Source organism: Odontesthes bonariensis, chromosome 5 (genome assembly GCF_027942865.1).
Source record: "Odontesthes bonariensis isolate fOdoBon6 chromosome 5, fOdoBon6.hap1, whole genome shotgun sequence".
Classification (NCBI taxonomy): domain Eukaryota; kingdom Metazoa; phylum Chordata; class Actinopteri; order Atheriniformes; family Atherinopsidae; genus Odontesthes; species Odontesthes bonariensis.
Window position 1 is genome coordinate 34,900,108 of NC_134510.1, and position 21,169 is coordinate 34,921,276.

The following is a 21,169-nucleotide window of genomic DNA, read 5'->3' on the forward strand; positions in this document are numbered from 1 at the left end:
GGGAATCCAGGCAGAGAACCACCAGGAGCACCTGTAAGTTGAAAAAACGGAGAAATAAAACTAAACAACAAAAACAACAAAGAAAAAAGAAAGCACAAGCAGCAACAAGACCAGCAGCAAGCACAAACAACACAACCGTGGATACAGATGGCCCGAAACCACAGGACAACACAGCAACTGCATTGCAAGCATGCAAATGGGCCAATAAATGGGTGTGTGTGCACATGTTATACACTCAGCATAGGTCCCACATGAACCGTGCTCAGTTATGAGTGTATAGGGCCACCGCCCTCCCCCCCAGCAATCAGAAACAAGCAGGGAGGACCCCAAAACCCAGGCCACCAGCAGCCCCCACGGAGCACAGAACCGGGGAAGCCCACCGCAGGGACAACCATGCATCCAACCAGAACACTGCAGAGGAAGCCCAAGGACAGAACCCCCACGACCATAGGACAGAGGCCTCCCGGGAATCAGGGGCGACAGCCCACCCGCCCCGCCAGGTCCCTGCCAACCAGACACACGTCGAGTGCCGTTCCCGGGCACTCATACATGTGGTTTGCTGACTGTTTCTGCTGCTGCACACTAAATGCCCCCCCGGTGACAATAAAGATGAACTTAAACCTTGAATGTGTAATCTGAATATAGAAAATGACATCAGATGCTGCTGATGCAGTGGTCACGTAATGTTACCATGAATATATACACATGCAGCACAGATAAAACTGCACAGGTATAATCAGACAGACACTAATCAGGGACACATGTTTAATCTGAGTATAGACATGGTCTCTTTGCAGAAAACATGTCTTGTAGAAACACAAATGATCATGAAATTTAAAGCTGCCGTCGGCAGGTTTTCAAAATTCAGAGTCTAAAGTCGGAAAAATTCGAACTAATACAACTTTCAGGTCCCTCCCCCTCTGTGGACGAGGTTGTGCACGTGAGTTCACACCAGTGTGCGCGCACACAAGCTGGGGCAGACTCACGCTCAGCATGGAAGACGTGGTTGGTGACTGTTCTGCTCAGATAATAGATCAATAATAAACCTAACGTGATTGGTTAAAAACAGCCGGGAGCGCTCGATTTTTGCTAGCACGATTACAGGCTTTAGAGGGAGCTACAGAATTCGGGATTTTTCCTAAACAGCGTATTTAATATTCTTCTTTCAGAATCCCATGACAGTTCAAGCTAATGTGACTAAAAAAAGTTGCCGACGGCAGCTTTAATGAAATGTCATTAGTAAAAACACTGATGGATTTGAGATTGATTTATAATAAGCAGCGGCTGTCATTGCTTTAAACTTGAAGATCTCTTGGGAATATAAAGACATGCTCAGAGTTTTATTGGTTGAAAAATCAGAAAACAAGCTCATTATTATTCAGACTATCTTTATTGATCAGACGATACACAACTTTATGTGTCTCTGTCACCGGACGACTGCAGCCCAGCAGATGTACTGTGTCAGTGTCTGGAGGAAGTAAACACCTGGATGAGAGAGAATTTTCTACAATTAAATGAAGACAAAACTGAGATCATTCTGTTTGGTAGCAAAGAGAAGAGGGTCAGCGTTGGTAAATATCTTGAGACTCGGGACCTTACAATCACTGACCGAGTTGGTAACCTGGGAGTGTTGATAGACTCAGATCTGACTTTCAGCAGCCACATCAAAGCTGTCACCAAGGCAGCTTTTTACCATCTCAGAAACATCAACAGAATTAAAGGTTTCCTCTCCCAAAAAGACCAGGATAAACTCATCCATGCATTCATCTCCAGCAGACTCCATCACTGTAATGCTCTTTTAACTGGACTTCCCACAAAGAGCATTAAACATCTGCAGCTTATCCAGAACGCTGCTGCTGGAGTTTTAACCCGGACTAAGAGATCTGAACACATCACACCAGTTTTAAAATCTTTACTCTGGCTTCCAGTCAGTCACAGAATAGATTTTAAAAGCCTGCTGATGGTTTACAAATCCCAGAACGGTTTAGGCCAAAAATACATCTGTGATATGTTCAGAGAATATAAAGCCAGCAGAGCTCTTAGATCCAAGGACTCAGGTCAGCTGGTCCAGTCCAGAGTCCAGACTAAACATGGAGAAGCAGCATTTAGCTGTTATGCTGCAAACAAGTGGAACAAACTGCCAGTGGAGATTAAACTTTCACCAAATGGAGATATTTTTAAATCCAGGTTAAAAACATTTCTTTTCTCATGTGTCTATGCATGACATATCTTTTAACTTATCTAGACTGTTGCCTGTTTTAAAATTCATTTAAATGATTTTTTTGTTTCTTTTTATATTCTTTTATGTATTTTTAATGCTTCTTGCACTCCCTGCTGCAATGCTTTTATTTTATGTAAAGCACTTTGAACTGTTTGTACATGAAATGTGCTATATAAATACATTTGATTTGATTTTGATTTGAAAACATGTTCCAGGTTATCTTATCTGCTGATGACAGTAATAAAGTCAAATCACTCAGTGAGAAATAAAAACACATCAAAGTTGAACAGTGTTTAAAAATATGAATTGAACTAAAGTAATTATTAAAAAGAATTAAACAACAAACAAGCACAGAAATCATGGCCCTTATCTAATGAAGCTCTGTTATAAATGCATATCATATGATTAGTTGTTGGTAAAAGTGCCACTTTTGTTCAATCTGTCACTTAAATTAGAGCAAAAGAAAGAAAAAGAAACTTAAAAATCTATCAGTCCCGTCTCTCATTTTGTCCACGAGTTGCTGCTGTCGGTTTCTGAGCCTCCACGTGAGACATTACGGTTGCAGACGTGATACTGTTTAGAAAATGTGAGTTATGCACAGGTAAAATCATCATGTACTTCAGGGTTTTGTGTTCCAACTGAAGTAGAGCTGGAGCTGAATAAAAGCCACGTCTGCTGCAGAATCATTTCTCACAGAACAAATCACCAATTAAACATTTTCACATGCATTTCAGAGCCAGATGTAAGCAGATGTTAGCAGGGTTTCTGACAAGATGGGGCTTAAAGGGATAGTTCGGGATATTTGACATGAATCTGTATGGCATCACCATAACCAGTGTCGTGCATTCAAACTGACTTACCCCCGACAGTGTCCTGTGAGCCGAGTTCTTGTCCAGTGTTGGTCAAGGCGAAAGTAGTCCGGCTTGTTTGCTGGGGTCAAGAAATTAGCGCGTTTTTCTTCCCAAAACAGTACGTGTGCTAAAGAGTGATTTATTTCATCACAAAAACCGAAGCCGGCAAAAGTCACCCTCGTTATCACTCGGGCCCTAATGTCTCTCGTTGTGTATCAGTGCGCACGTCATTCTGACCGCGAGCTGTGCGCACGAGTCTTTCTGTTCTTTGGCAGTGCTCAACACTTACTCTGCAGACAACTGGCCATCGGGTCCAGCTGGTCTGGGATGCCACTTCCAGTTGATCTTGGGAACATGGAAAAAAGTTCTCAGACGCCTGCATTCAGGAGTGCAGGGAAGTCACCGTTATTTGTGATGCAGGCAGCAGCTGTCCCGCGGCCGCCGACATCCTCATCTATGGAAAGGTTTTGTATCTGGGGCATAACTAAATCCCACTCGTGGCAGCAGTAACATTCCACCTCTGTCTGCATTACCAGGATTTGTCGGCCACCCTGGGTATCGCAGCTCCAGCAGTGGCTCCAGCTTCTGTTTCCATCACTTCTCTGTCCACCCTCTCTCTTTCTGCCCGATCTAAGTCCATTTGCCGAACTTCCTCCTCAGTATAAACAGGTTCATAAAGATACCCCCTTGGCTCTGAACGGAAGTCAATATGTTCCTCTTCGCTCTCGTAGTCAGACATCTTCCCGAGCAGTAAACGAAGTGAATCGACTCGTGCGCACAGCTCGCGGTCAGAATGACGTGCGCACTGATACACAATGAGAGACAGTATAGGGCCCAAGTGATAACGAGGAGTGACTTTTGCCGGCTTCGGTTTTTGTGATGAAATAAATCACTCTTTAGCACACGTACTGTTTTGGGAAGAAAAACGCGCTAATTTCTTGACCCCAGCAAACAAGCCGGACTACTTTCGCCTTGACCAACACTGGACAAGAACTCGGCTCACAGGACACTGTCGGGGGTAAGTCAGTTTGAATGCACGACACTGGTTATGGTGATGCCATACAGATTTATGTCAAATATCCCGAACTATCCCTTTAAATGTTGCTTACCTAATTTTCATACAGGCGTCTGCTAAATGATCAAATGTAAATGCACATTATATCACCATGTTAATGACTACTTGAACTTGAAAGATGGAGGAAAAACTACTGATGTGTGTATGTTTCTAAATTCCTTCTTATGTTCAATGAGACTGACCTAATAATTGAATAAGATGCTTAATAAAACTTGCTGCTGCCAAGGTAACCATGGCTTTTACCACATCACCCGGGACTAAAATCTAATGGCATTCAGTTTTAAGTTGTACCAGTCAAAATCCCTATCCACACAAACATATATGCGTATGTGATTTGGTTATAAATCAAATACCACTCAAGTCAAACTACATAAAAGCTTCAGTACAGTTCACCACAGTGAAGAGAGACAATCAAAACGGCATTAAGAACAGTTGAGTACATGATTGTTCCCTGATTTAAATCACTGAGTTTTGTGAATTCCTCTCAGTCCTTTTTTCTTTCAGTTTTTTTGGGTGGACTCTTCCATCGCAGTTTGAAGTCAGTCAATCCCTGACGTGTCAGCAAGTCGTTCATCTGAGGAGGAATTAAATAAGCAGTCACCGACATAACCATAATTTATACTGAAATAAAAACGGGGACAGAAAGTTTTACCTGCTGGAGGACCTGGCTGTAAACAGCTGGATCAGTCAGGTCAGCATCAGTCTCAGTCGTTATCTTGAAAGTGGAGGTCATCCTTGAAACTGAACATAAACACTGAGTCAGAAATAATGGGACACATTTTAACTGAAAAGAAAATGTATTTCTTTACAACATTGTGAATAATCACCTTGATGGCAGATGAATGGATTCTTGTTACTACAGACCCCATCATGCCACTGATGCAACTTAGTTTTTGACACACAGTGTTGATTACCACCATAGTTCCTGTAGTCATTAGGGTCCCAGTTGGTGAAGGAGCTTTTGCTCTTGTCGGACCAAGTCCATGGAACTCTGTACAGACCGATCCAAGGTGCAGTTCCAGATGGTTTTGTCCTGTTAGCCTCAGCGTTTTCTTCCCCATTTTCAATCATTGCTAAGTCCGTGTAGTGTTTCCTGCAGTACTCTTGAGCAGACTTCCATGTTTCCCCTTGTGAGATGTACACATAGTTTTTCTTGTTTTGCTTTGTAACTGCAACAGAAAATAAACCAGTGGAAGTTCAATTATTCCTCTTGTGCTGCATTACAGAGTGTTTTTGCACAATGATGAAGATATTGATAACAACTGCTCAGCTGTTCCCAAGTGCTTAGATAGAAGCCAACAAGAACTATTTACTGGAAACCTGCCAGCTTGTGGTTTTCCTAAGGGTAGCTTGTTGAGCAATGAATTATAATTTAGAGGACGTTTACACAAGGCCATGAAATAGCAGCTCCCTCTATGTTTAGATAAGAATAAGAATAATGATCTAAATATAAATAAGCCTAATAATAAGGCTTAATGACTGCTGGCACATACAAAGAGCAACATATGAATGTGTACGTTTCCTTATTTGAATAGAATCTATTATAGTTATAGTTAGTAAGACGTGCGTAAAGTTTTATGTACTTGGCACTCAGGGTCTTCCATAGTAAGAGGCATAAAGAGAAGCATTGCTGCACCGGAGGAGACACCTTTTATTAATATTTATTAAAAAATCTTTTAAAAATCACTGGATTAAATCTATAAAACATGACTTACCATTGTAGCAAATAAAGTCTCTGGTCTGGGAACAATCCTGATCAAACCATAGTCCTGCGGTTTCCATCGCTACACACGTTTCCTTTGCCCCTTTGTAATCTGGTTGACCAGAATCCCACATCTGGAAACCGGTTTTGCTCGTTTCCCCGGTGGTTGACCATCTCCAAGAGTTGGTGTCATTGCCCATGGAAGTTTTCCAGGACTTGGGGTCATCCCAGAGTCCAATCCACGCATAGGAATAAGAGAAATCAGCTTTCAGCCTGCTTATATCATCCATGCTTTCGAAGGTGGCCAAGTCGGTGTATTTGTCTCTGCAGTACTGTTGAGCGTCGGCCCAAGTCATTGGTAAGTTAACATAGTGGTGATGACGCGCGGGGCACTGTGAGCAGGAGCTGAGGTCAAGTCCTACATACAGATGGAGGATGTAGTTAGTGTTTATTGAATCATTTAAACAAATGAAACTAAATTTGTACTACAGGGCAGAAAATGTTGGTATAAACAGAGGTGTATTGTTGTAGTGTTTTGTTTAATTAATAAAGTCAGTTACTGTTTACTGGAAAAAATACTGTTAGATTTTATCCCCTTTTTCTCTGTTTCAATAGAAGAAAACTGTCTTCTGTCATCGCCTGTCGTATGATTGAAAAAGAGAAACACTCATTTATTTCATCGATAATGCTGAAACATTAATGCTCTTACCAAAGAACAGAGCAGCCATCATCATCATGAACCCATCCATTTTGATATTTACTGCAAACAAGAAGATAATGTGACACAAAACCAGCTGTAAAGCTTCTACATGACTATTTATTTGCAAATATTTCCAAATAAATACTTGTTGACTCTTGGTTTATTCTGCCTGAGTGAGATCTCTACTGGTGTAAAACTGGAATAATCCAAAATGATGTACGCTCAAATTTATCCAGCTTACAATCATTAAAACAAACAAAATAATCAAGAAAATACAGATTGCAACGAAAGAAAGTTTGTGGTTCTTTACGACGATGAGCCCAAAAGACATTAATGATTGTTAGTATATTGCCTGATTAGTTTCCTGTTGACTGATGGTCAAATTTATATGTAAACTCAGTAACTAACTTAGTCTGTACTTGTTCACAGCTATAAACCATCAAAGGTTTTGATTTTGTCATCGAGAAAGAAGATTTTTACCAAATGAAACTCAACTAAAAGTTGACTGTATGATTTAAAAACTAGCTCCATGTGAGTCTTTCAGTCACATTGTAAAGGTTTGATACTCTATTCATCTGATAAGTACATTGGAAATATTAAAGTTACTTACAAGTCTGAGTATAACGTCTGGAGGCTTTGAAGTCCGGTATGAATTGAACTGGTATATATGTGAAGTCGGACGTCAGACTGTATGAAAAATTCTTGGTGTAATTTTCATATGCAAAGTTTTCCTTTGGGGAAGTTATTTTTTGTGGGCTGTCCTTCCACTGCTTAGAGATCAATACAGTCTCTGTAAAACTGATTATAGTGAGGGAAAAGATGCCATTCAGGACCAATAGGAGACTTTATTTTTTTTTATTTGCTTTTTTTATTTCATTTCAATTCACCATTTTAGGTATTAAAAAAAATCTCTTTCTGATTTTTCATTTTAAACCTCTGACCATATGTCTTTATATGTATGTATATATGTATCGATCCATACGTATAGATCGATAGATTGATATGTTCATGTATAACGGGGTTGAGGTCAGGACTGCAGGAAGGCCATTCCATCCTCTGGCCATCAATCAGTTCTTTTCTTCAGCAGCTACAGATCTGTGATTAGCCCTTAAAGTTCTGATTGGAGCATCCTTAAAACTTTTATTAATCTTTTGAACATTGCATCTGTGCATTAAATGTACACGTTTGAATTACTTATTGAATTTGTACCTGGCTTAATTAAGTTTGCCTGCATTTTAAGTCATGGTTTGACACATTACCACCTACTTGGTTATGATTTAGATATTAACAACAACATGACTAAGGTTTGCATTGAAACAGACACTGTAATAACGTATCGCATCAAATATAATTCTCCTGGATTATAACTGCTGAGTCACACCACAATGGAAAAATAAACTAAATGTGTTGGTCACATAAACCACTCATCCTACTGAAATAGATCACTGGGGTGGCATGAAAAAAAATCATTTGTGAAGATCAGGCTTCACAGAGACAAAACTCTGAGGGCATTCATGTATGTTGGTATCATTTATCTCTTACAAAGAAATATATTTAAAAAACTTTAGTTTAAATCTCTGCATCATTCTTCATTTGCTTTCATTCGCTCCGACAAAACAACAATTTCAATATGAAAAACATATGAAAATAGACGCAGAGTAGGAGCTTACTCCTCCTACCACTATTTCCATATGCAAAGATTGACCTCAAAAGCTCTCTTTCTCTTTAAGGGTATTTTGGGCAGTAATAGCCTTCATTCAACAGTAGGTACAAATATATATTTAACAATATATGTTAAATATATACATATATTCATATTGTACATTTACATATACAATCTAATGTTTTATTAGATTGTTAAATATATGTACATAAAAAAAAAGCAGAGGGAGCAGGACTCATCAGGCAGTAATCCAAGAAAAGGATATTTTTATGCAGTACAATTATTATATTATATCTAACCATGTATTTCTAATGGAAAAGGTTAACCAAGTAGTTTGTAATGTGTAAAACAACAAAATAGGACGGTAATTGAACATGGCTCTCCTGCTCAGAGGCGCACCTTGTCAACAGGCAAGGCAGGCAACTGCTTGGAGCCCCGAGCCACTAGGGAGCCCCCGAGAGCTGAGGTCCATTCAATCAAAGATTGTCTAGTTACTTTAAAAACTGTCTCAAACTGTTGCGAACGTTCGTGGTGAACGTGTTTTCTTTGAACAGTTAAATTTATATGATTTAGTCAAAGATTGTCTAGTTAACATGTCTTTGGATCTGGAGGACATAGTATCAGCATTTGCACAAGCCAAGGCCCGTAAGCAGCATTTCTAAAAGCAGAGCATACTGTAAATTGGGCTTATGAGGAACTTAATACTGTATATACTTTGTAAATATGTACTGTAAATATTTTGTACAAAGTTTATATTGGGTTTTCTAAGTAATTCGCGGTATTTTAGTCAATTTTTTTTAAATTTTATTATTAGTCTTTTTTAGTTATTTATTTATTCTTTACATGTATATTTTAAAAATAACAATGTTTTTCATGTTTGGAATAAAAAGAGGTTTTATTTCATACATTTTTCGTTGGTGTCAGATGTTTTGGTGACGAACACTGGTCGGTAGGGCCCCCTAGGATTTTTTTGCTTGGGGCCCCCACAGACTCTAGAATCGCCACTGCTCCTGCTGGACAGTGTGTCGGTAGCTCCGGTATTTAAGTCTGTTCGACCTCCAAATGTGGACCTTGTTGCCTGTTAAATGTGATGCATCAGCGGTTTCGTGACTTTTATACAAAATGATATGACACTGCATTCCTCTATGAAGTTATTGTGTCCCATAGCAGATAAAAACAGTGAAAATTGTGTCTGAACACAAACCAATAGCTTTGAGACTGGGTTGAACACGCAGCACAGAGTAAAAAGTCTTGTGCTATAATTATCATTGCAAATTAGGTGGTTCATGTCACAAGAAACCAAACGGAAGACATCCCGTGGCCTCTGTGGGGAATCCAGGCAGAGAACCACAAGGAGCACCTGTAAGTTGAAAAAACGGAGAAATAAAACAAAACAACAAAAACAACAAAGAAAAAAGAAAGCACAAGCAGCCACAACACCAGCACCAAGCACACACAACACAACCGTGGATACAGATGGCCCGAAACCACAGGACAACACAGCAACTGCATAGCAAGCATGCAAATGGGCCAATAAATGGGTGTGTGTGCACATGTTATACACTCAGCATAGGTCCCACATGAACCGTGCTCAGTTATGAGTGTATAGGGCCACCGCCCTCCCCCCCAGCAATCAGAAGCAGGCAGGGAGGACCCCAAAACCCAGGCCACCAGCAGCTCCCACGGAGCACAGAACCGGGGAAGCCCACCGCAGGGACAACCATGCATCCACCCAGAACACTGCAGAGGAAGCCCAAGGACAGAACCCCCACGACCATAGGACAGAGGCCTCCCGGGAATCAGGGGCGACAGCCCACCGGCCCCGCCAGGTCCCTGCCAACCAGACACACGTCGAGTGCCGTACCCGGGCACTCATACATGTGGTTTGCTGACTGCTGCTGCTGCACACTAAATGCCCCCCGGTGACAATAAAGATTAACTTAAACCTTGAATGTGTAATCTGAATATAGAAAATGACATCAGATGCTGCTGATGCAGTGGTCACGTAATGTTACCATGAATATATACACATGCAGCACAGATAAAACTGCACAGGCATAATCAGACAGACACTAATCAGGGACACATGTTTAATCTGAGTATAGACAAGGTCTCTTTGCAGAAAACTTTTATTTTAGAAATACAAATGATCATAAAATTGAAGGGAAAAGTTTTTAGTAAAAACACTGATGGATTTCAAATTGTTTTAATAAGCAGTGGATGTCATTGCTTTAAACTTGAAGATCTCTTGGGAATATAAAGACATGCTCAGAGTTTTATTGGTTGAAAAATCAGAAAACAAGCTCATTATTATTCAGACTATCTTTATTTATCTTAAAACATGTTCCAGGTTATCTTATCTGCTGATGAAAGTAATAAAGTCAAATCACTCAGTGAGAAATAAAAACACATCAAAGTTGAACAGTGTTTAAAAATATGAATGGAAGTAAAGTAATTATTAAAAAGAATTAAACAACTAACAAGCACAGAAATCATGGCCCTTATCTAATGAAGCTCTGTTAAAAATGCATATCATATGATTAGTTGTTGGTAAAAGTGCCACTTTGGTTCAATCTGTCACTTAAATTAGAGCAAAAAAAAGAAAAAGAAACTTAAAAAATCTATCAGTCCCGTCTCTCATTTTGTCCTCGAGTTGCTGCTGTCGGTTTCTGAGCCTCCACGTGAGACATTACGGTTGCAGACGTGTTACTGTTTAGAAAATGTGAGTTATGCACAGGTAAAATCATCATGTACTTCAGAGTTTTGTGTTCCAACTGAAGTAGAGCTGGAGCTGAATAAAAGCCACGTCTGCTGCAGAATCATTTCTCACAGAACAAAACAGCAATTAAACATTTTCACATGCATTTCAGAGCCAGATGTAAGCAGATGTTAGCAGCGTTTCTGACAAGATGGGGCTTAAATGTTGCTTACCTAATTTTCATACAGGCGTCTGCTAAATGATCAAATGTAAATGCACATTATATCACCATGTTGATGACTACTTGAACTGAAAGATGGAGGAAAAACTACTGATCTGCGTATGTTTCTAAATTCCTTCTTATGTTCAATGAGACTGACCTAATAATTGAATAAGATGCTTAATAAAACTTGCTGCTGCCAAGGTAACCATGGCTTTTACCACATCACCCGGGACTAAAATCTAATGGCATTCAGTTTTAAGTTGTACCAGTGAAAATCCACACAAATATATATGCGTATGTGATTTGGTTATAAATCAAATACCACTCAAGTCAAACTACATAAAAGCTTCAGTACAGTTCACCACAGTGAAGAGAGACAATCAAAACGGCATTAAGAACAGTTGAGTACATGATTGTTCCCTGATTTAAATCACTGAGTTTTGTGAATTCCTCTCAGTCTTTTTTTTCAGTTTTTTTGGGTGGACTCTTCCATCGCAGTTTGAAGTCAGTCAATCCCTGACGTGTCAGCAAGTCGTTCATCTGAAGAGGAATTAAATAAGCAGTCACCGACATAACCATAACTTATACTGAAATAAAAACGGGGACAGAAAGTTTTACCTGCTGGAGGACCTGGCTGTAAATAGCTGGATCAGTCAGGTCAGCATCAGTCTCAGTCGTTATCTTGAAAGTGGAGGTCATCCTTGAAACTGAACATAAACACTGAGTCAGAAATAATGGGACACATTTTAACTGAAAAGAAAATGTATTTCTTTATAACGTTATGAATAAGCACCTTGATGGCAGATGAATGGCCACTTGTAACTACAGAACTCATCATGCCACTGATGCAAAGGACTTTCCATCACACAGTGTTGAATTCCATGAATGTTCCTTTCGTCTTCAGGGTCCCAGTTGGTGAGGGAGCTTTTGCTCTTGTCGGACCAAGTCCATGGAACTCTGTACAGACCGATCCAAGGTGCAGCTCCAGATGGTTTTGTCCTGAAAGCCTCAGCGTTTTCTTCCTCATTTTCAATCATTGCTAAGTCCGTGTAGTGTTTCCTGCAGTACTCTTGAGCAGACTTCCATGTTTCCCCTTGTGAGAAGAACACATAGTTTTTCTTGTTTTGCTTTGTAACTGCAACAGAAAATAAACCAGTGGAAGTTCAATTATTCCTCTTGTGCTGCATTTCAGTTTGTTTTTGCACAACGATGAAGATATTGATAACAACTGCTCAGCTGTTCCCAAGTGCTTAGATAGAAGCCAACAAGAACTATTTACTGGAAACCTGCCAGCTTGTGGTTCTCCTAAGGGTAGCTTGTTGAGCCATGAATTATAATTTAGAGGACATTTACAGAAGGTCATGAAATGGAAACTCCCTCTACGTTTAGATAATAATAACAATAATGATCTAAATATAAATAAGCCTAATAATAAGGCTTCATGACTGCTGGCACATGCAAAGAGCATCATATGAATGTATACGTTTCCTTATTTAAATAGAATCTATTATAGTTATAGTTAGTAAGACGTGCGTAAAGTTTTATGTACTTGGCACTCAGGGTCTTCCATAGTAAGAGGCATAAAGAGAAGCATTGCTGCACCGGAGGAGACACCTTTTATTACTATTTACGAAAAAATCTTTTTAAAATGATTGGATTAAATCTATAAAACATGACTTACCATTGTAGCAAATAAAGTCTTTGGTCAGGAAACAATCCATATCACCCCATAGTCCTGTGGTGTTCATCACTACACACGTTTCCTTTGCCCATATGTAATCTGGTTGACCAGAATCCCACATCTGGAAACCGGTTTTGCTCGTTTCCCCGGTCGTTGACCATCTCCAAGAGTTGGTGTCATTGCCCATGGAAGTTTTCCAGGACTTGGGGTCATCCCAGAGTCCGATCCACGCAAAGGAATAAGAGAAATCAGCTTTCAGCCTGCTTATATCATCCATGCTTTCGAAGGTGGCCAAGTCGGTGTATTTGTCTCTGCAGTACTGTTGAGCGTCTGCCCAATTCATTGGTATGTTAACATAGTGGTAATGACGCGCGGGGCACTGTGAGCAGGAGCTGAGGTCAAGTCCTACATATAGATGGAGGATGTAGTTAGTGTTTATTGAATCATTTAAACAAATTAACACAGTTATGCTGAAGTCTTTGATATTCACAGTAATTTTTGTTGTTGTTGTTTGGACAACTCAGTGACCTAAGGAACATACAAACTCAAAATTTCCTTTTCACAGTTTTAAAAAAACAATTTGATGTTCTGCTAATTGTGATTTTATTTCATTGTGTGTGTGTGTTTGTGTGTGTGTGTGTGTTATGGGGAAGATGATGATTTCACAAATACAGCTGTATTGATGCCGCCTGTGTTGTTTTTATTCAACATGTTAAACCATGTTTCAGTCGATTTTCTATTAGCTGGAGAAATTTCAGTTAAACTTCATCCCCTTTGACTATGTTTCAATATCAGTTGTGAGACAATTGAGAAAGAAAGAAACCTTTCTCTAATTGCTAATGCTAGAACAATAATGCTCTTCTCAACAGGAACGACAGGTAAATAACTCCCCTTTCATCAGGAATCTGGCTTGGTGGTGTGCTCCTGTTTACTTAGTTTTATTCAGTCGGTGTCTTCTCTTGCAAAAATCTTCACATACTCACACAGCTGTTGCTTTTGTTTGTGAAATAAGTTCACTCTTAAATGCACACTTCAGTGTGACCTCTCCTATGTCGTCTTAAATTTGAGCTCCTTCATCACAGAAGTTATATATTCTGTATATATAATATAAATTAAATGTGTTAAGCCATAAATGGATACATATGAAATAAATAAATGCTTATTTTGTTGTAGCACTACTTTCCATATTTCCACCTGCATTATTTCTGTGTATATTTCCTCGATTTATTCTTATTTGTAGAGGTCCTATCTCAGCAGTGATCTGAACTTTAGAATTGGCACGTTTTTCTTAAGTCAACCTTCTCTTAAAGGTCTACACTTCTCAGCTCGGTGACTTAATGGAAGATCAAACAGTTAGAGGCTCTTACCACAGAAGAGGAGGATCAGATGCAGTGTGTTGTCCATTTCAGATTTCACTGAAACTTAGAAAGAAATATTAGAAATTAGAACCACACCAGGAGAGCAGACGCTAAAACACAAAGCCACCTTGAATAAAACCTTGACTGGGCTTTTACGGCTGCACCATAATTAATGACATTCTTTTTGCTCATATTTATAGTGCCCTCCGTAATGTTTGGCATCACAATCACATTTTTCTTTCTCTGTTCCTCATTGTGAAATTCTAAATCAAATAATTCAGACATGATTAAAGTGCACATTCCAGACTTTGGTTTAGAGTCATTTTCATACATTTTGTTCCTCCATGTAGGAATTGCAACACTTTTATAGCTTTGTTTTTTGGAAATAAGTTGTTCTGTAGATTCTATGTGCAATATAAAACTCTACCAGTGGAATTGCTGGTGTTTTGATAAATAGCAGCCGACAGTGTTTTTATTTTGTTCAAGTTGAGTTAGCCTTGGTTTTGTGTGTATTTGTGGATTTCAGATTACAAATGTAAATTTATTCTGCAGATGTTATTAAAAAGCATTTCTGAAAATTTAGTGTTGCTGCTGGGGAAAAGTTCCTCAAAAGTTCAAATTTCACAATTCAAAACTGAAATATTCTGTTCAATCGAGCAGGTTGAGGCAGATCAATCAAACAAATGGTAACAGACTTATATTAGTAATGTTAAAAAATGTGAAGATGAAAGAAGATAGAAGATATACCTGCAGGTATGAATCCAGCCTTTGAGCAGAGCAACAGCACATCAGTGCAGGAATGGCTGACATCTGCGTGGAAATGTCCTCTCAACCCTCTGCTCACCATTATTTGGTTTCACAGTTTTTGCATGATAATTTTCAAGTATCCAAATGATCAGCTTAACAAAAGCCAGCCCTGCGGATGTGTTTTGCCTCGTGTTGTTGCATCCTATAACCTGAAATCCCAAATAGGTCTGTGGCAGAAACCAAAGCAGAACATGACACATAGCCTACTGCAGTGCAGTGGAAAACAAAGCAAAATCAGTACATTTTCCTTAAATGCTGCTCTTTGACGGCGTTTTTCATTGTTTGACATCTTTGGTACATTGTTAGGGGCACTGGGTTTTCAATGAACAGGTGTAAACAGATGTAAATCCCTGCTATGGCTGTGGATGCATCGGTGGTGTGGTGCCGATATAAAGAATATGATTTAAATGTGCCAAAACAGTCAGCATTATTTTCAGTCATAAAAATCTTAGTCTGGAAAACTGAAAAGAAAAAAACAAAAAAACATTTCTACAGCATCAGTCGCTGTTTCTGTGCTTTCAGTTCCTGTTAATCCAACACTTACCAACCTACTTTGCTGAAGTTGGCACACATAGGATGCATTTTTACCGTAAGCTAATAAGTTTGAACGTGAAAACAGTTCTGTACCAGGTTTCGTGCAGTGTTGAAGGCTCAATCCTTTTTTTCTGACCCTGGTCACCCCCTTTTTAACAAGTGTGAGGTTCCTCCACCAGCTCGTAGAAACTACTACTTTACTATTTTTATGTCAAACCTCTGTTTACATTCACTGATGTTTTATCTGCAGTGAGGATTCATACATGTGGAAAGGATGACCGTTTCTGCTGCTGCACACTAAATGGCCCCTCGGGGGAAAATAAAAATGAACTTAAACCTTGAATGTGTAATCTGAATATAGAAAATGACATCAGATGCTGCTGATGCAGTGGTCACGTGATGTTACCATGAATATATACACATGCAGCACAGATAAAACTGCACAGGTATAATCACAGACAGACAATAATCAGGGACACATGTTTAATCTGAGTATAGACATGGTCTCTTTGCAGAAAACATGTCTTGTAGAAAAAAAATGATCATAAAATTGAAGGGAAAATCATAAGTAAAAACACTGATGGATTTGAAATTGTTTTATAATAAGCAGCGGCTGTCATTGCTGTAAACTTGAAGATCTCTTGGGAATATAAAGACATGCTCAGAGTTTTATTGGTTGAAAAATCCGAAAACAAGCTCATTATTATTCAGACTATCTTTATTTATCTTAAAACATGTTCCAGGTTATCTTATCTGCTGATGACAGTAATAAAGTCAAATCACTCAGTGAGAAATAAAAACACATCAAAGTTGAACAGTGTTTAAAAATATGAATTGAACTAAAGTAATTATTAAAAAGAATAAAACAACAAACAAGCACAGAAATCATGGCCCTTATTTAATGAAGCTCTGTTAAAAATGCATATCATATGATTAGTTGTTGGTAAAAGTGCCACTTTGGTTCAATCTGTCACTTAAATTAGAGCAAAAGAAAGAAAAAGAAACTTAAAAAATCTATCAGTCCCGTCTCTCATTTTGTCCACGAGTTGCTGCTGTCGGTTTCTGAGCCTCCACGTGAGACATTACGGTTGCAGACGTGTTACTGTTTAGAAAATGTGAGTTATGCACAGGTAAAATCATCATGTACTTCAGGGTTTTGTGTTCCAACTGAAGTAGAGCTGGAGCTGAATAAAAGCCACGTCTGCTGCAGAATCATTTCTCACAGAACAAAACAGCAATTAAACATTTTCACATGCATTTCAGAGCCAGATGTAAGCAGATGTTAGCAGGGTTTCTGACAAGATGGGGCTTAAATGTTGCTTACCTAATTTTCATACAGGCGTCTGCTAAATGATCAAATGTAAATGCACATTTTATCACCATGTTGATGACTACTTGAACTGAAAGATGGAGGAAAAAACTACTGATCTGCGTATGTTTCTAAATTCCTTCTTATGTTCAATGAGACTGAGCTAATATTTGAATAAGATGCTTAATAAAACTTGCTGCTGCCAAGGTAACCATGGCTTTTACCACATCACCCGGGACTAAAATCTAATGGCATTCAGTTTTAAGTTGTACCAGTGAAAATCCACACAAATATATATGCGTATGTGATTTGGTTATAAATCAAATACCACTCAAGTCAAACTACATAAAAGCTTAAGTACAGTTCACCACAGTGAAGAGAGACAATCAAAACGGCATTAAGAACAGTTGAGTGCATGATTGTTCCTTGATTTAAATCACTGAGTTTTGTGAATTCCTCTCAGTCTTTTTTTTCAGTTTTTTTGGGTGGACTCTTCCATCGCAGTTTGAAGTCAGTCAATCCCTGACGTGTCAGCAAGTCGTTCATCTGAAGAGGAATTAAATAAGCAGTCACCGACATAACCATAATTTATACTGAAATAAAAACGGGGACAGAAAGTTTTACCTGCTGGAGGACCTGGCTGTAAATAGCTGGATCAGTCAGGTCAGCATCAGTCTCAGTCGTTATCTTGAAAGTGGAACTGAACATCCTTGAAACTGAACATAAACACTGAGTCAGAAATAATGGGACACATTTTAACTGAAAAGAAAATGTATTTCTTTATTACGTTGTGAATAATCACCTTGATGGCAGATGAATGGCTTCTTGGAACTACAGTAGTAATTAACCCACCTGTGCGATGTATCTGCCATCACACAGTGTCTGTTATCACCACCATATTTCCTCTTGTCTTCAGGGTTCCAGTTGGTGAAGGAGCTTTTGCTCTTGTCGGACCAAGTCCATGGAACTCTGTACAGACCGATCCAAGGTGTAGTTCCAGATGGTTTTGTCCTGTTAGCCTCAGCGTTTTCTTCCTCATTTTCAATCATTGCTAAGTCCGTGTAGTGTTTCCTGCAGTACTCTTGAGCAGACTTCCATGTTACCCCTTGTGAGATGTACACATAGTTTTTCTTGTTTTGCTTTGTAACTGCAACAGAAAATAAACCAGTGGAAGTTCAATTATTCCTCTTGTGCTGCATTTCAGTTTGTTTTTGCACAATGATGAAGATATTGATAACGACTGCTCAGCTGTTCCCAAGTGCTTAGATAGAAGCCAACAAGAACTATTTACTGGAAACCTGCCAGCTTGTGGTTCTCCTAAGGGTGTCACGCCCATGGGATTTTCCCATGTTTTTAGTTTTATGTTTTACATATTTTAGGTTTTATGTCTTGGGTTCATGTTTTGCCATTTGCTTTTCCCCTCACTTCACTTACCAGCTCATTAGTTTCACTCACTTCACCTGTCTTTTTCCCCTCAGCTGCACTCACTCACCTGTCACTCAGTCCCTATTTAGTTTCCAGGCTAGTTTTCTTTGTCGATTTTCACCCCTCATGCTACGCCTCCACGATAAGTTAAGTGTTTTTTATGTATCATACCAAGTCTTTTGTTTTCGTTAGCCTCAGCCATGTTTATGTCTTTTGTTCCACAGTTAAGTTTCTTGTTGAGCCTTGAATTATAATTTAGAGGACATTCGCACAAGGTCATGAAATAGCAGCTCCCTCTACGTTTAGATAATAATAACAATAATGATCTAAATATAAATAAGCCTAACAATAAGGCTTCATGACTGCTGGCACATACAAAGAGCATCAAATGAATGTATACGTTTCCTTATTTAAATAGAATCTATTATAGTTATAGTTACTAAGACGTGCGTAAAGTTTTATGTGCTTGGCACTCAGGGTGTTCCACAGTAAGAGGCATAAAGAGAAGCTTTGCTGCACCGGAGGAGACACCTTTTATTACTATTTACGAAAAAATCTTTTAAAAATCACTGGATTAAATCTATAAAACATGACTTACCATTGTAGCAAATAAAGTCTCTGGTCTGGGAACAATCCGTATCAAACCATACTCCTGCGGTTTCCATCGCTACACACGTTTCCTTTGCCCCTTTGTAATCTGGTTGACCAGAATCCCACATCTGGAAACCGGTTTTGCTCGTTTCCCCGGTCGTTGACCATCTCCAAGAGTTGGTGTCATTGCCCATGGAAGTTTTCCAGGACTTGGGGTCATCCCAGAGTCCGATCCACGCCCAGGAATAAGAGAAATCTACTTTCAGCCTGCTTATATCATCCATGCTTTCGAAGGTGGCCAAGTCGGTGTATTTGTCTCTGCAGTACTGTTGAGCGTCGGTCCAATTCATTTGTAAGTTAACATAGTGGTAATGACGCGCGGGGCACTGTGAGCAGGAGCTGAGGTCAAGTCCTACATACAGATGGAGGATGTAGTTAGTGTTTATTGAATAATTTAAACAAATGAAACTAAATTTGTACTACAGGGCAGAAAATGTTGGTATAAACAGAGGTGTATTGTTGTAGTGTTTTGTTTAATTAATAAAGTCAGTTACTGTTTACTGGAAAAATACTGTTAGATTTTATCCCCTTTTTCTGTGTTTCAATAGAAGAAAACTGTCTTCTGTCATCACCTGTCGATGTGGTATGATTAAAAAAGAGAAACACTCATTTATTTCATCGATAATGCTGAAACATTAATGCTCTTACCAAAGAACAGAGCAGCCATCATCATCATCATGAACCCATCCATTTTGATGTTTACTGCAAACAAGAAGATAATGTGACACAAAACCAGCTGTAAAGCTTCTACATGACTTTATTTGCAAATATTTCCAAACGAATACTTGTTATATCTGGATTTATTCTGCCTGAGTGAGATCTCTACTGGTTGAAAACTGGAATAATCCAAAATTATTCTCAAATTTATCCACCTTACAATCATTAAAATAACCAAGAAAAAACAGATTGCAACAAAAGAAAGTTTGTGGTTCTTTATGAAGATGAGCCCAAAAGAAATAAATGATTTTTAGTATATTGCCTGATTAGTTTCCTGTTGACTGATGGTCAAATTTATATGTAAACTCAGTAACTAACTTAGTCTGTACTTGTTCACAGCTATAAACCATCAAAGGTTTTGATTTTGTCATCGAGAAAGAAGATTTTTACCAAATGAAACTCAACTAAAAGTTGACTGTATGATTTAAAAACTAGCTCCATGTGAGTCTTTCAGTCACATTGTAAAGGTTTGATACTCTATTCATCTGATAAGTACATTGGAAATATTAAAGTTACTTACAAGTCTGAGTACAACGGCCGGAGGTTCTGAAGTCCGGTATGAATTGAACTGGTATATATGTGAAGTCGGACGTTAGACTGTATGAAAAATTCTTGGCGTAATTTTCATATGCAAAGTTTTCCTTTGGGGAAGTTATTTTTTGTGGGCTGTCCTTCCACTGCTTAGAGATCAATACAGTCTCTGTAAAACTGACTACAGTGAGGAAAAAAGTCATTTCAGGACCAATAGAGGCCTAAAATCGATTTACGTCTATAGATCGATAGATAAATATGTTAATGTTTAACGTGGGTTGAGGTCAGGACTGCAGGAAGGCCATTCCATTGTCTGCACTCCCAAATTCCGGAGGTAGTCTTTGATAAAGCCTGCTCTGTGGGGGCGAGGGTGGTCATCTTAGAGGATAGACTTTGGTCCCAGATCTTGTAGATAAGGGATTGCTACTGGTGAAAGAATCTCATCTTGATATCTCTCTCCATTCTGATTCCCTCCAATGATGACAAGCCTTGTGAGGAAGATGCTGCCCCACATCGTCACACTGTCTCCACCGAAAGCTGTTATCCTACACTGTAAAACCCGATAAGTTATTTTAACTCAAAATATTTTTTAAATTGATTACATTGAAAGTTTTGAGTAGTAGTATTTTAGTAAACGATTTTTGAAACGATTTTTTTAAGTAATAAAAACATCCTTGTTCAAGTACTTTTTACTTGTTTAGTTTACTCAATTTTTACTCAATTTTTTTAATGTACAAAAAGTAAAGATAGTTACTTTTACTCAGTATTTTTGTTTTGAAAGCAAGTATAGCTAACTGTAAAATTTAAATTATGTAAACTTAACTTGTTTAAGTTCAGGAAAGCTATACAAACCTCTTAAAACTTAAACATTTTACTTAACATCTTCTCAATTCTAGAAGTTAGTTACTTCATTTTTTTTGTTGAAAATGATTACATAAATTAAATTGTGTATTTTTGACTCAAACACAAGCACATTAAAAACATTAAATACAGTTTAACGCACATGATTTAACTTAAGTTACT

General features: G+C 38.6%; 2 protein-coding genes and 2 long non-coding RNA genes across 4 annotated transcripts in view; all 4 read right to left on the reverse strand.

The window, feature by feature from the left end:
• The window catches only part of LOC142380876 (uncharacterized), a 37,656-nt gene extending 17,468 nt beyond the window's left edge, over positions 1-20,188 (reverse strand). Inside the window, exon 1 of the long non-coding RNA XR_012769876.1 lies at positions 20,136-20,188. This is a non-coding gene — a long non-coding RNA (uncharacterized LOC142380876). The remainder of the gene's footprint in view (positions 1-20,135) is intronic.
• LOC142380527 (putative C-type lectin domain family 20 member A) lies at positions 4,928-6,603 on the reverse strand. The gene is made up of 4 exons (XM_075466444.1): positions 6,559-6,603; positions 5,863-6,267; positions 5,025-5,316; positions 4,928-4,931 (listed from the first exon to the last, which is right to left on the reverse strand). The coding sequence occupies exons 1-4, from the start codon at positions 6,596-6,598 to the stop codon at positions 4,928-4,930; spliced, it is 741 nt and encodes a 246-aa protein (XP_075322559.1). The 5' UTR covers positions 6,599-6,603.
• Positions 10,840-12,107, reverse strand: LOC142380874 (uncharacterized). The gene is made up of 3 exons (XR_012769875.1): positions 11,927-12,107; positions 11,752-11,840; positions 10,840-11,673 (listed from the first exon to the last, which is right to left on the reverse strand). It is a non-coding gene; the product is annotated as an uncharacterized LOC142380874 (long non-coding RNA).
• Positions 16,236-19,594, reverse strand: LOC142380875 (putative C-type lectin domain family 20 member A). The gene is made up of 5 exons (XM_075466821.1): positions 19,547-19,594; positions 18,846-19,250; positions 17,625-17,969; positions 17,447-17,538; positions 16,236-17,368 (listed from the first exon to the last, which is right to left on the reverse strand). The coding sequence occupies exons 1-5, from the start codon at positions 19,587-19,589 to the stop codon at positions 17,282-17,284; spliced, it is 972 nt and encodes a 323-aa protein (XP_075322936.1). The 5' UTR covers positions 19,590-19,594; the 3' UTR covers positions 16,236-17,281.
• Positions 20,189-21,169: the final 981 nt, after the last annotated feature.